This window comes from Dipodomys ordii, unplaced genomic scaffold (genome assembly GCF_000151885.1).
Source record: "Dipodomys ordii isolate 6190 unplaced genomic scaffold, Dord_2.0 Scaffold29, whole genome shotgun sequence".
In the NCBI taxonomy this organism is placed as follows: Eukaryota; Metazoa; Chordata; class Mammalia; order Rodentia; family Heteromyidae; genus Dipodomys; species Dipodomys ordii.
Window position 1 is genome coordinate 6,666,273 of NW_012267245.1, and position 13,369 is coordinate 6,679,641.

The following is a 13,369-nucleotide window of genomic DNA, read 5'->3' on the forward strand; positions in this document are numbered from 1 at the left end:
TAGGTTCCAGCCATCCAATGAGTGAAAGCCTTAGGTTCCAGCCAGCCAATGAGTAAAAGCTTTAGGTTCCAGCCATCCAATGAGTGAAAGCCTTAAGTTCCAGCCAGCCAATGAGTAAAAGCCTTAGGTTCCAAGTTGGAGACCCAATCTCAGACAAAAGGGGGGGGAATAAAGCAGGGGAGAGAGGGGTGTCATGGATTCTTGGGGCCACGCTTATGCGAGGCATGGAGGAGGAAGAGGCCGAGGCTCTGGGCCCAGCCATTGAAGGCGTGGACACAGAATGCGCTGGCTTCATCCTGGTCCGGGTACCGGGAATGGGGTGCCAGGGAGGCGGCGGCTTCACCAGGGACGCCTATGTCTGGCTAGGACATTCTGTGGGTTACGTGGCAGGCTGCCCACGGTCGGTGACGAAACACGGCCCGGCGGTGCCCCCTTACCTTGTAGTTTTTACAGGAAGGGTTGAAGGCATTGGTTCCGCAGACAAACAGTGTGTCCTCGCTCTTCTTGAGAAGAACTTTGATGAAGTTGTGGCACTCATCCTAGGAGAGAAACCCAGCTGTTCGGCATCACGGCCGCTCAATCCCGGAGCCCTGTTTGCCCCCACCGACGCGACTGGCCCATTCACAGGCCGTGCAGGCCAAGATGGCCCGGGGAGCTGGTGGGTTTCTCTCCTCTGGGCGACGTCTGAGTCGCTCTGGATGTGAACCAAAGGGCGTGGACCGCCGCCGTAGCCACAGTAGATGAAGAGGAGGGAGAGAGCAGGAGAGAATGCGTTCATTCTAGGCCGCACAAGGAAGGCAGGGAGAAGCGCCATCTCCTATCCTGTGAATTTTAATGCCAGGGTCTCTCCATGTACCAGGCTTCCAGTGCAAGTGTTTTTATGGTATTAAGCCCCCCCCCTCCCCAATCTCTTCTCCCTGTGGACTCTGGCCTTCCTTCCACGTAAACTATGGGACAGGCAGCCGGCTTCTCCCCCGAGGAGTTCACGACGCGGCCCCAGCAGCTGTTGCAATATTTCATCACATTAAATGTGAGCTATTTTTGCAAATTAAAGCCTTCAATAAGGTGATGGGAAAAGCAAGGATGGAGAAGAAAGGAGCTCGGGAAGGATCGGCAGGCAGGATGTGTTCCGCACGGCGGCTGCAGCCAGGGCGGGGGAAACAAACATCCAAAACTTAACAGCTACAGGAGCTACAGGAGGCCGAAGTGTCTACCTTGTGTTTCCCCTTCATTCTGCAGGTGTCCACATCAGCCTGTCTAGATTTCCACGTCAGTTTCTGCCAGGGGGGGAATGGAGACAGAAATCAATTAGAGCCTAGAGGTGGTTGCATTTGATTTGAGAAGTAAGAGCTCCCTGGGGGGGAAGGGGGGGGGAGACACAAGGCTGAACCTGGATTTATTGAAAGCTTTCCACCCCCTTTTCCTATGATTAATTCACCATCACAACAAAAGATCAGGAGCGGGCATTTCATTGTGAACTGGTTATCTATTTATTAAACTGCAGAACAGTTTAGGCCTGGAGATCAAAGACGAAGCTGCGGACAAATTTCACATAACTTGATCAAATTAACTGGCTCGATCATGTTCCCTTTGAGAAAAATGCATATCTGCTTGTCAGAAAGGAGGTTTTTATTTAAAATATAGAAGCCATTTTTCTTGAATGCGCTCAAACTGGACAGAGATCTGATGTGGCTTATTTTCCTTTTCCGTAAACTAATAAACAGGTTCTACTGACATATGCCCTGAGGGGCTGTGAGCGTAGAGGGTAGGGGGACATTTTGTGTCTGTCTGAAGTGGCTAATGGTCAACTGCCTGGACCATGGGAATGTTAAGGCTGCAGCAGTTTTGTGGACAGCATTCGTGGGACGATTTGACTTCTGCAGGTAGATGTTTTCCTGGAGAAGCAGGGCCATGGTTCCTTGGAAGGACTTCAGGCCTGGCCCAGAGCTGCCCAATGTCCGTCTGTCCAGCTGTGAGTGAAATCGGAAGGACCTGACCCTGAGCTCGTATCTGGCCCTTGCCTCCTTCTGCTCTGGGCCTGGACTAAAGGAGTGCAGGCATTTCCCGTCCACCCGACTCTGCATTAAACTCATTCATCCTCTTTATCAAGGGACAAACTCCAAAGCCCTTTATTCAGGAAAGATAGGGTTTTTGTTTCTTTTTAATGTCTTTTTAAAAGAACAACTTACTTTGCTACAGTAAATTTCTTCTGTGTGGGGTGTATCTATGTCAACAGTATAAATATGGTCCCTAGAAGCAAAGAAAAATAAACATGAGGTCAAACGTAACAGTTCATTGTTTTGTTTTTTATTCCCCCCCCCCCTGCAGAATGAGTTATGACTTGGGGCAGATAAAACCAGATTCCCTTCCTTCCTTCCTTCTTTCCTTCCTTCCTTCCTTCCTAGAAAAAAATCAATAATAAGTCATGCACATGTTAGAAAAGAGGAAAGAGTAACTCGGCACAGGAGTGATGTTTCTGGGTCACGTTCACACCTCCTGCGTGTGGTGAGCTCTAGATCTATGGGGTCGTCACCTTTCATAAACACTTCACGTGGCTGCCATCCCCCCCCCTCGGACATCCTATCTGGTAGTGAGCGCTTGGGGGGGAGGAGCACCGCGAAGGTCACACTGGTCTAGCGATGGACGCAGACGGGGTGAGCACTTGGCTGGATTCGGCCTGCCACCCAGGGACATGGGGACCAGTTCCCCTCCACCTCCAGCTCTGTCCACACCACGTGTTCACCCCGAGCCCTGTTGACTCGCTGGACAAAGGTACAAGTCCAGGAAGGTAAACACGGCTTCCAGAAGCTTCTCTTTCCTTTGGTCAGTCTGAAATGTGCTGGGGCTCGAGTTGACGTGAGCTGTGTGGCGGGGGATCTGGTTGTCTGTCCCGGCTTGTGGCGGATCTCCCGTGGCGGGGGGAGGGGGGGACACAGACCGGTGGCCCAGGTGTGGTCCCCTTCCCCCGCCGCAGAGAACAAGGGCTTTTTTGTCTGGAATTCAGAAGAAAGGAGCCACACTGTATGGAAGAGAGGGGCTGGGCCAGTGAGAGCCAAACAGCTCATTTTCCCTTGAAATAACATTGACTTTTGCTAAAATGCAGGAAGTCCTGGGGTTGGAAAATGATCCACGGCTTTAAACCAGAACCTGGTGGCTCTCACATAGACTTTGAGCCCAAGCAGGGGTGGGGGCGGGGGCAGGGGGAGGAGGAGAAGAAGAAGAAAAGAAAGGAAGGGGTTATTTGCAGGAATTATAGAGAAGATATATATAGAGAGAATATGTAAATATTATATATGTGTATATTTCAGTTCTTGGGAAATCAGTTTGTTTTTTTTTTAAAGCAAGCTTCTCCCATGAAAAATGTCTGCCACTGAATTCTGTAGATGTGTGTGTGTGTGTCTGAGAGAGAGACAGACAGACAGACGGAGGGAGGGAGAGACAGAGGGTGGCGCAGGAGGAAAGCAGGGGCTGTTTTGTCGGCTGCTGAGCTGGGACACCTCTTCAGGCTTCAGAAGGCGCCAGAACCATTCTGCCCTTTAATTCCAAGGCCGTTTATTGCGTCCGTTTATTGCTTGTTCGGCTTGATGGGGGTGCGGCGGTCGGGCACGTTACTGGACTGGAATTGCTTTGTGACTTTGGTTTCGGCCCTCCCTCCCCCTCCCCCACCCCCTCTGAAAAACAGGAGCTGAACGGATGAATTGTAAATGAAGAACTGATGGATCCGAGCTGGCAAGCCCGGGTGGGGTGGGGTGGGGAGGGCTCAGGGGGACCCCCGCTTTTGGCATGATCTGTGTATGTTAATTAGGAGGTGGGAGAGTCAACAGAACAGAACGGACAACGTGGATAAAAATGTTTTAAAGAACTGGAAAGAGGGGTCTTTGCCCCCGGCACCGTACTCGGTGGCAGCTCAGGGCTTCCAGATGGTTCTTGGCATTCGCTGGGCCGACCCTAGCGCGGTGTGTAAGAACCGGAAGCTTCTGAGGGGCAATTCCCTGAATGAAATCTCCTTGAGACTGTGCCCATCTTTTCAAGATCTAGAAGCTTCCACCTCACCCCCAAGTAGAAACAGCGCTTAGGGGGGGTGCCAGGGTCATTTCACCCCTGGATTCACACCACGCTCGCCTTGAACTCACTTCCTTGGGACTTACCCCCAAGAACTCCCCCATCCTACCCCTCCACCCAGCAACGCTGAATCCCGCAGGCCTGCCTGGGGTCTCAGGGACAATGGAACTTCCACGATCGTGTTCACTTGCGGCCTAGGCCCTGGACTTCGTAAAGCAGCATAACATTATTGAAACATCATTTTATTATTACTTGTTTTTTGCTGATGTGGTGCTGAGGAATCGAACCCAGGGCCTCATGCGTGCTAGGCAAGCGCTCTACCACTGAGCCACGCACCCAACCCCCAAGGTTAACATTATTAAAGGTGAAATGAGAACCGAAGACCCTGGATATGGGCAAGCCACAAAGTCCTGCAGGATTTGTTTCTGAGGGAAAACCAGCCTGTCTGTGCTAGGCCCCGAAAGAATGGCAAGAGTTTTCAAACAAGAAATGTCTTCCCTCCTTCCCTCCCTCCTTCCCTTCTCCTTCTTCTGCTCAGAGCCAGAGGCTGACTTGGCCCAGTCAGGGGCAGAATTAGCACCAAGGTCCAGAGCCCTGGTTCTCCAGTATCAGTGGCGCTCCTACCCTGCCGCTGAGCCTCTGTTTGCAGAAGTTCCTCTAGATGCCATTATGCCCCCTAGATAAGCATTCCCTTCCTATGGCCAGATAAAACCCCTCCGAAACACAAAAGGGTTCTGCCGTTCTTTTCAAAGTCACGGCACACGAATTATTGAGCAAATTACTGCTCAAGAAAAATCCACGCCGAAGTTAAACAGACCTGGCCACCAATCGTGGAAGGAAGGAAGGAAGGACGGACTGACAACCTCCAGGAAGCCTTGAGCTACCATCACACCATGAGGGCTAGTGTGTGGTTCTTAGAGAAGGTGGCTGGTGGGTAAACTGAGGGCGCGTTGCGGGGGGGGTGGGGGAGGGGAGGGGTCATCTCACCTGGCAGCGATATAGAGGGTTCTGTTCATAATTACAATCATCTGGATGTCCAGCCTGTGCCTCTGTGTGGCGTTCCGTCCTGGCTTATGACCCACAAACACCGGATACTGTTTTGTATCTGGGCAGGAAAATAAATCCATATCAATCAAGATGAGATGGGAAGGAGAGGGAGAAGCAGAGTGGGTGGACAAGGCTCCAGGCGGGGAGGGGAGGGGGGCGGGCGGGCCGGGAAACCATGTTCCATTCAAACTGGGTCCCCATTTCCCAGCCCCAAATCAGGCCGCTGTGATTTTTTTAAAAAAAAGCCATACCGGGGACACCAAAGTGCTCTTTAAAAGACGCTCCCGTTACACTTCATTTCCTAGGCCATAATAAGCCAGGGCTTTGCTTTCGGAGTGTCACGATTTCTTGGGGGGGCCGGAGAGGGGGCGTGTGGTGTAGGCCGGCGAGTGAAACACTTTTGCATGAAGCCCTTCCTTTCTTCCACGGGTTTTTCTTTTCATCTCCTGTGAAGTGCTGGGCCCGCACGGGGCAGGCAGCCAAAGATCTTGTCTCGGGAACCAAAGTATTTTCAAAGTCTCCCTTCCATCAATCAGCACAAAGGCCATGCGGTCTGGAGGCGAGAGGCTCCGTCCAGGAGCCAGAAGAAAAATACCGTCTCCACAGGCGTCCGGGAGGAATAATCCACCATTGAAGGCCTCTGAGCTCTCTTGGCATAGGGGGAACTGGGGAAGGTTCACTGGGGATTCAGTTGATCTCACAGAAAACGAGGAGGTGGGAAGGGGGGAGGTGGGGACCAGGGGGGTGGGGGGTGGGCAGGGTCAAACTGAGTGTAGCCAGTTGGGGAATCTGGAATGTTCTCTCTGCGTTTTCACTTTTCTCCTCTGGTTGCAAGTGGGCAATTTGTAATAGGAGCTGATCTCTGCGAATACCTGTATCTCCTCATCGCTCAGCCTCCGAACCTACGGTCTCCAGACGCTGGCCTCCCTCCAACGGAGAAAGGGGAGAGGAGCCACACCGGGGAGGGAGGGGGGTGGGGGCAGATCAGGACCCCCTTCCCCCCCACTCCAAGAGTTTTAGCAGCCTGGCTACCGTGTCCTTAGACAACCTGGCTGTGTTTCGTCACCAGCAAGTTTGCAAAGTTTACTTTGTACTTCCCTTCCGCGGCTCTGGAATTCTCCCCCGACGCTGTTCTTTTTTTTGGGGGGGGGATGACATGAGGGCTTGAACTTGGGGCCTCAGACTCCTGGTTAACTTCTCCCATTCAAAGGCGCTTGACCGCCTGAACTGTCGCACATGAGCCGCCGCTTCCAGCTTTTCTTGTTTTTCTTTCTTCGGCCGGTGAACTGGAGATGAAAAAGTCTCCGGGATTCTTTTTCGTTTTCCTGCCAAGGCTGCCTTCGAACTGTGATCTTCAGACCTCCACCTCTGGAGCAGCGGGGGTTCTACATGTGGGCCACTGCCGCCTGGCCCCCAGCACACACTGGAGGGGGCAGGGTCATGGCCTCTGGTTCTGGGCCAGCCTTGTTACCAACCCTCATGTAGAACGATCCTCGTTTCTCGGCTCTGGAGTCCCGCCGAAAGCTTGTACGCCACATGAATGTGAACTGTGTTTTGGAAAGCTCTGGAAGGCTTGCTTGGGATTGGGGTTGCAATAATTACTGGAGAAACAGACACTTAGGGAAAAAAGTTCTCTCTCGCTTTTCCTGGGAGAAAGCACATGGGTGTCGGTCCGGGGACAGAGAAAGAGGACATGGGCCGTCCCTCTGGCCCCGGGGGAGGATTTTCTCTTTGAAAGGCCCAGCCTCTAGCTTTGGCAACAACACTGATACAAAAGGAAGGTCTGAATGGTTCCACCGAGTTGCTCCAGACATAAAGTCTTCAAATAGTCCATTTTTAAGCTGGGCACCGCCAGCAGCTCACGCCTGTCATCCTGGTGACTCAGGAGGCTGAGATGTGAGGATCACAGTTCAAGGCCAGCCCCGGGTCAGATAAAGCGGACACATTCTTATTGCATAAAGCCAGAGGTGGCGCTGTGGCTCAATTAGAAGAGCCCAGGCCTGAGAATGAAGCCTCTGAGCTCAAGCCCCAGCCCCACCAAAACACGACAAAGTCCCTCTAGAGCTCTGGAGAAGTCCTTGTTTTCCTTGCAACAATGCCTACAGGTTGATCAAGTATAGAACACACGGTGCTTGACCAAGATACTCAGGTGATGCTCTCCCATCACCCGGCTTTCCCGGACTCAAGGAAGTAGCCTACATTCTTCTTTTTAGTGCCAGTCCTGGGACTTGAACTCAGGCCTGGGCACTGCACCTGAGCTTTTTTTTGCTCACGGCTGGTGCTCTACCACAGCTCCACTTCTGGCTTTTTAAAAAAAACTGGTAGTTAATGGGAGCCTCATGGACTTTCCTGCCCAGGCTAGCTTCGAAGGGCCATCCTCAGATCTCAGCCTCCAGACAGAGTAGTTGGGATGACAAGCGTGAGCCACGGCGCCCGGCTTCTCAGGCCCCACGGGTTTGACCGCGCTTGAACATGGGCCTCCGCTGTGTACACAGGTGCCAAGGCCCGCCTCTCCTTTCCCTGCCTTGCGCTAGGCCCGAGGGGAGACAGGGAGGGGGCCGGGGAGGTACTCACAGTTGCCATGCGCAATACTGATTGGCTCAGAATCTTCTGGGAAGGCGGCCCCAGCGGACTGCAGCAGTGTGAGACATAGCAGCAAGGCTTCTGGCCTCATAGTAGTTCTGCGGGGAGACTTCCTGCTCGACTTCACCCTGCCAAAGAGCCAAGGGGGGGGAGGGTTCATTTCCTCCACCCGTCCCTCCCCCACGGTGGCCCCGCGGGTCGGTGTGTCCCCCCCACGGGATCCTGTGATCCACGCACCCCCCTGTCCGTGTCCGTGGGCCATGAAACCCCAGACCCATGCACCCCTCTTTCTTCTGTGTCAGAACCCTTTGCCAAAGGTCCAGGCCCAGGACGCGGAGCCAGGAGGGGCTGGGGTAGCTGTTAACATCACAACCATTTCACAACTAGGAAACTGGACATCCCGAAACACCCGGACCATGGAGAGGCAGGCTTGTCGCATTTCGTGGTGGGCTTGGGGAAATCCAAAACCAATACCACCACCCCCAAAACAAGTTTGCTTTGCCCAGCCCCGGGATCCTGCAGAAACTGGAAGCCGTCGCCAACAGTGAAAAATTTAGATTCCCGACAATAAGCTAGGCTCGCGGCTTTGTGAAATCAAAGTCAGAATAACTGTCCAACTGACGTGGCTTAAATGTAGTATTTCCCACACATCAAACCCCTCCCTCCCGACACGTGACACACACACACACACACACACACACACACACACACACACACACACACAGTCATCTACCCCGTTAAACCACTCAGCTGAGATTTTTTTTGTCCTTAGTTTGCATGATTCTCCAATGACCTTAGACAGAACTGGAATCACTAAGTCAGCAGTCTGGGAAGGTGGCTTAGTGGTAGAGTGCTTGCCTAGCATGCATGAGGCCCTGGGTTCAATTCCTTGGTACCACACAAAACAAAAAATATTTAATAGTAATAAGTAACTCTTCAGGGCATGGTGGATTACGCCTGTGATCCCAGCTACTTAAGATCTGGAGGACTAAAGTTCTTGTTGGTAGGAGCAACATGCCAAACCTTCTTTGAAAAAGCACAAAAGGGCTGCGGGTACAGCTCAAATGGAAGAGCCATTGTGAGGCTCTGAGTTCAAGCTGCCCAAATAATGAATAGTAAATAAATAATGAATACGAGAAGTCATAAATAAGGCAGACACAACACAAAAAGAAGTAAGTAGCTCCTTTGTGTAAATACCTCAAGCCTCACCCTGCAGCAGTTATTTTTCTTAAGATATAGTATCTCTTTATATTTTAGTTCCCACCAATGCTTTACAAAGGTAACAGCAACGAACAAAAAAAAAAGTCTACACTGTATTTTTCACAGGTGTTCTTTGTGTGTACATTAATTCTGCTACAAGTTAGAAATGAGAATCCCATGTGGACCTGCTTTGAAACAGTGAACAATGCTGCTGCACTGGGCTAACTATCACCCAGTTCTCAGGCATATTTGAAATAAGTGTTGATTAATCAGGGAAATTAATGTAAAATGAGGAATCTTTTCATCTTGCCAGAATAGTAGGCTTTGAAGCAGGCTGCCAAAGATTATCTATTTTTTTCTAACCTAGCTATTTTACAGTAGTCCATCAATCATTAAGATTTGTGTGAAGAAATGTCAAACTTCATAACCTAGATGCCTTTGAAAGTTAATTTGGCAAACAAAACCACTCACTTAATGCTTTCTGGAACTCCCGTCAATATTAGCTACCTGTGTGTCTCTTTTCTTCCTGCCAAGAGTGGAGGGAAAAAAAAAATCATCAACAAGTCCCGAGTACTGAGCTCTTAACTTATAATTTCACAGACGCAGCTGGGTCTTAATGTCTTCAACTGAAAAGTACACGTTAATTAATTGGCTTTATCTGGGCCAAAAATTAAAAAAAAAAATCAAAAGCGGGAGAGGCGTTGAGAGACAAGCTCAAACAATTTCCTATCTCTGCATCTCTGCTGCGCAGAGGGAAATTAAAACTTGAGGTGACTCGGTGTGTGCGGGAGCAATTCACTCCCAAGACATCACATGTATTTATAGGTAGGTTCGAACCTAGTCAATTCTTTCCTTCCTTCCTCCCTCCCTCTCTCCTTCCAGTAGTCTTACAAGATCTGGAGAGCCTGAATACCAAGCTCAGGGCTGCAAATATTCAGGAGGAAGAAATCAATAAGCAACAAACCCAACAGACACAAGCCGGCAGCCAGTGCTGTGTGTGCTGACGAAGACACACAGCACGCTGAACAAAGGCTCAAGCGCAGAATGACAACCTAGCGCCTGAGCCTCTTACCCGGATGAAACTGCCACGCACCACGGAAGCGTTAAGAACACCTTTAGGGGCCGATTCTTTTGCCTTTAGAAACCCTGGGATATACACGTAGGCTTCTAAAGGTTAATTTGTCCGGACATGGTGAACGAGCGTCTGTTCTTCACGACCATACAAGTGCCCTGCAAGCAGGCAGGGTAGGGGCCTGCGTGTTTTCCCCACCCGGCTTCCCATTTGAATCCTTTCCATCCCAAGGTGGCTGGGGTCCGAACACCGCCTCCTCCACGGGTCCATCCGGCAGGGAGAACCACGCAGCCAGAGGCACATCTACCCTGCAATCCCATGGCTTCTGGTGATCACCCCTCCCTGGAAGGTGTCCCTCCCCATCTCCAGGTTTACCGGAGGGCTGCGTTGTGTGCGTTTCTCCTACCACATCATCAGATAGTGAACAAGTATGTGTGTGGGCGCAGCCCCCTGGCACAGACGAGTTCTTCTTGGCTGGTCCACACGAATGGACCACTGTGCCGTTTCCTTCCATCCTCCCTTCCTCCCCCCACTGCGCGGCATCTTTATGAACCTGTAGACGACGTATTTTCTTGCGGTAGTGACTATCCAAATCTCCCGCCGCCGCCCGAGGTCACTTCCACACAGACGGAGGGAACGGAGTTTAAAAATACCGAGTGTAAGGAGTTGGTTCACGTCATTCTGAAAACTTTCCGAGGTGCTAGCCATGTAGAGCCTATTTATAGGTGTCGGCAAACATCTGTCCAGTAACTTGTTTGTGACTCGCTTAGACAGACTAAATGGGAGAGGCTGCGTCAGCTATGTAGGAAATTAGGTGAAGGAGCCAGGCGCTGGTGGCTTGGGCCTGTCATCCTAGCCACTCAGGAGGCTGAGATCTGTGGATCAAGGTTCAAAGCCAGCCTGGGAAGGAGAGTCGGTGAGGTTCTTATCTCCAGTGAACCCACAAAAAGCCAGAACTGGAGTTGTGGCTCAAGCGGTAGAGCACTAGCCTTGAGCAGCAAGCTCAAGGTCAGTGCCTGGGCCCTGAGTTCAAGTCCTAGGCTTGCCCTAACACCACCTGCATGTCCAGTATGGTAGCCACCATATAAGTGCTCTGAGGTCCATTCAACGCGTGCCTGGTCTGGCACACTCTGCGACACCTCCTAGAATCCTGACATCCAACGGATGCTTCAACTGGAATCCATTTGATTTGATTTCAATGGATCTGTTCGAGTGGACAACGGGAGAATGGCAAATCTACAAATCCCCAGTGTGGGCTTGAAGCAAAAAGGGAACGATGTTCAGGGCACCATCCTCTAGGGGGGGGAGTCGTGTATTACCATGGCTCAGAAATTCTCTTGCAACTTTGGCACATTTCCTACTGACATCATGAGTGTCTAAGATAACCGAGGATCACACCAGCCTTGGCTTCCAGTCTTTCATTGTAACTCAGAAGAACATGCAATGCAAGGGTTCTAGAAAACTCCTGAGCTCTGAGGTTCAGTGAGTGAGCGTGTATGTGTGTGTGTGTGTGAGAGAGAGAGAGAGACAAAGAGAGGAGAGAGGGAGAGAGGGAAAAAGAGAGGGAGTGGGAGAAAGAGGAGAGAAAGAGACAGATTATAAAGGTCCACTCAGAGCACAGGGGTGCCCCTGGCTACTCCAATGTCACCAAAGCCAGTAAGTCCAGGAGGAGGGCTGGGCTGGGCTGGGGCAGGAAGAGTAAGGAGCCCCCAAATTCAGGCAAGGTGGGGTCCTGGAGTCTTCCTTTTTTCCGGTCCTCAAAGGTGGCAGATAAACTCTCGATCATAGCCAAGGTGACATTAACCAGGCCTAAAGCTCTGTGCATCTGAGCGCCTGTCCTTTGCACACAGCACTGGGGAGTGGGCTTCCTTTCCTCTGCACGCTTTCCTGTCCCTCAAGGGCATGTGGTTAGGGAAGTGGAGGGCAGTCAGGTATCCATCAGCAGGGTGGTGTGCAGGGCAAACACCGGGAATGAATGGGCATGGACTCAACAATAGGTCCAGAGGATGTTCTAACCCACAAGTGAGCGCTGGAGCAGGTGCAGAGCCATGCTGGGTGTTAACAGAGTCCATTTTGGTGACCCCAGGTCCCTGGCCTCGTCATCTTCTCCTGCCAGCACGACTGTCTTTAGTTTGGAAAGGAGTGCACGAAAACCAGCCCTTTCTAACACCACTGGACACAGGGGCCTGGGAAGCCTCTGTCCCCCTGGAGCTACACCGGTCTCAAGATGCTCCAGCTCTCCAGCCTCAGTTTCCTTATTTCTTGTGTCTCAGAAACCAAAGGCGCTTAGTTCTCAGAAGGGTGTGTTGATGTTACAGTTGACACGCTGTGAGCTGGCTTTTCTTGGGCTTTCCTAAGACCGCTCTAGGCAGGCCCTAGATAAGCTCCCGGTGACACACCGTTCTAGGGCAGAAGTCCCCTTCCCTCAGCCCCTGCAGGTCACCAAGTCTTCTGAAGTTTGGCTCCAGAGCAGGGAGGAGAATCTAACTCAGAAACCACATTCAGCCTTGTTGGGCTATTTTTAAAATGTACACGTCAGCCCTCACACAAGTACAAAGGAAAATAAACGTGGTGGGGCACAGGGAAGGGATGGGCGGGGAGTGGCAGCCGGTGGACTGCCCGGCCCACGCACAGGACCTTTGCACAGTATCCTCCTGTGTAAACCGCTCACCACAACCCCAGCAAGGCCTTAGCATCCCCACTGCTGTCCACCTGGGGGAAACCGAGGACCAAGGTGAAGTGACCCGCCCAGGCGTTCCGAACCTAGATCTGTGTGTGCTGTCCAGGTCGATGTCCTGGTGAAGGATGGAGCAGAAAGACTGGGGGGCAGGTCCCCGAGGAAACCACGTCTAAGGTAGTAAGTGAACGTAGGATGCATCCATCATTCCGTGGACAGACTGGACGGGGCGAGGGGGGGCGGTCCTTCCTGGCTTTGGTAGTCAAAGTCCATCCGAAGGTATTTCCAGCCCCCCTGGGCAGGCGAGAGAAACAGCCCGCACACCTTTTAAGTCAGAGCAAGGGCGAGATGGGGAAGCAGATTGGAAAGCCGGGCTCCAGCGAGAGTGGAGAGCCCAGACTCGTTCTGCCGAGATCAAACCTGCTGGTTATTTATGCACCGGAGGAAAAGTTAAAGAATTAATGAGTGTATAAATAGCATGTGGCTTTCAGTGGCCGGGCCAGAACAAGTAATGACTGCGTCTGCAGGATGCGGTGTGGAGGCCAAAGAGGAGGATTCCTCCCAGGAGCTAGAAGCCGACCCAGGCCCAGCATAAGCCTGGCCCAACACTGCATGCGGTCTCTGGAGACCGCGCCGGCTGTGTGTTCAGTGTTGGCCACGTTAGGATACTAGGCTCGTGGAAAAGAGAAAAACAGTCCCAGCCTTCCAATACAGCATCGGATTCTTCC

The 13,369-nt window shown here is 51.8% G+C and overlaps 1 protein-coding gene across 1 annotated transcript in view; it reads right to left on the bottom strand.

Moving 5' to 3' along the window:
• The window catches only part of Sema6a (sema domain, transmembrane domain (TM), and cytoplasmic domain, (semaphorin) 6A), a 77,048-nt gene that overhangs the window by 45,948 nt on the left and 17,731 nt on the right, over positions 1-13,369 (bottom strand). The window contains exons 2-6 of the mRNA XM_013016017.1: positions 7,684-7,820; positions 5,050-5,167; positions 2,190-2,250; positions 1,215-1,277; positions 438-539 (exon numbers count right to left, since the gene is read on the bottom strand). Coding sequence (XP_012871471.1) covers positions 438-539; positions 1,215-1,277; positions 2,190-2,250; positions 5,050-5,167; positions 7,684-7,783 — 444 coding nt within the window. The 5' untranslated portion in view covers positions 7,784-7,820. The remainder of the gene's footprint in view (positions 1-437; positions 540-1,214; positions 1,278-2,189; positions 2,251-5,049; positions 5,168-7,683; positions 7,821-13,369) is intronic.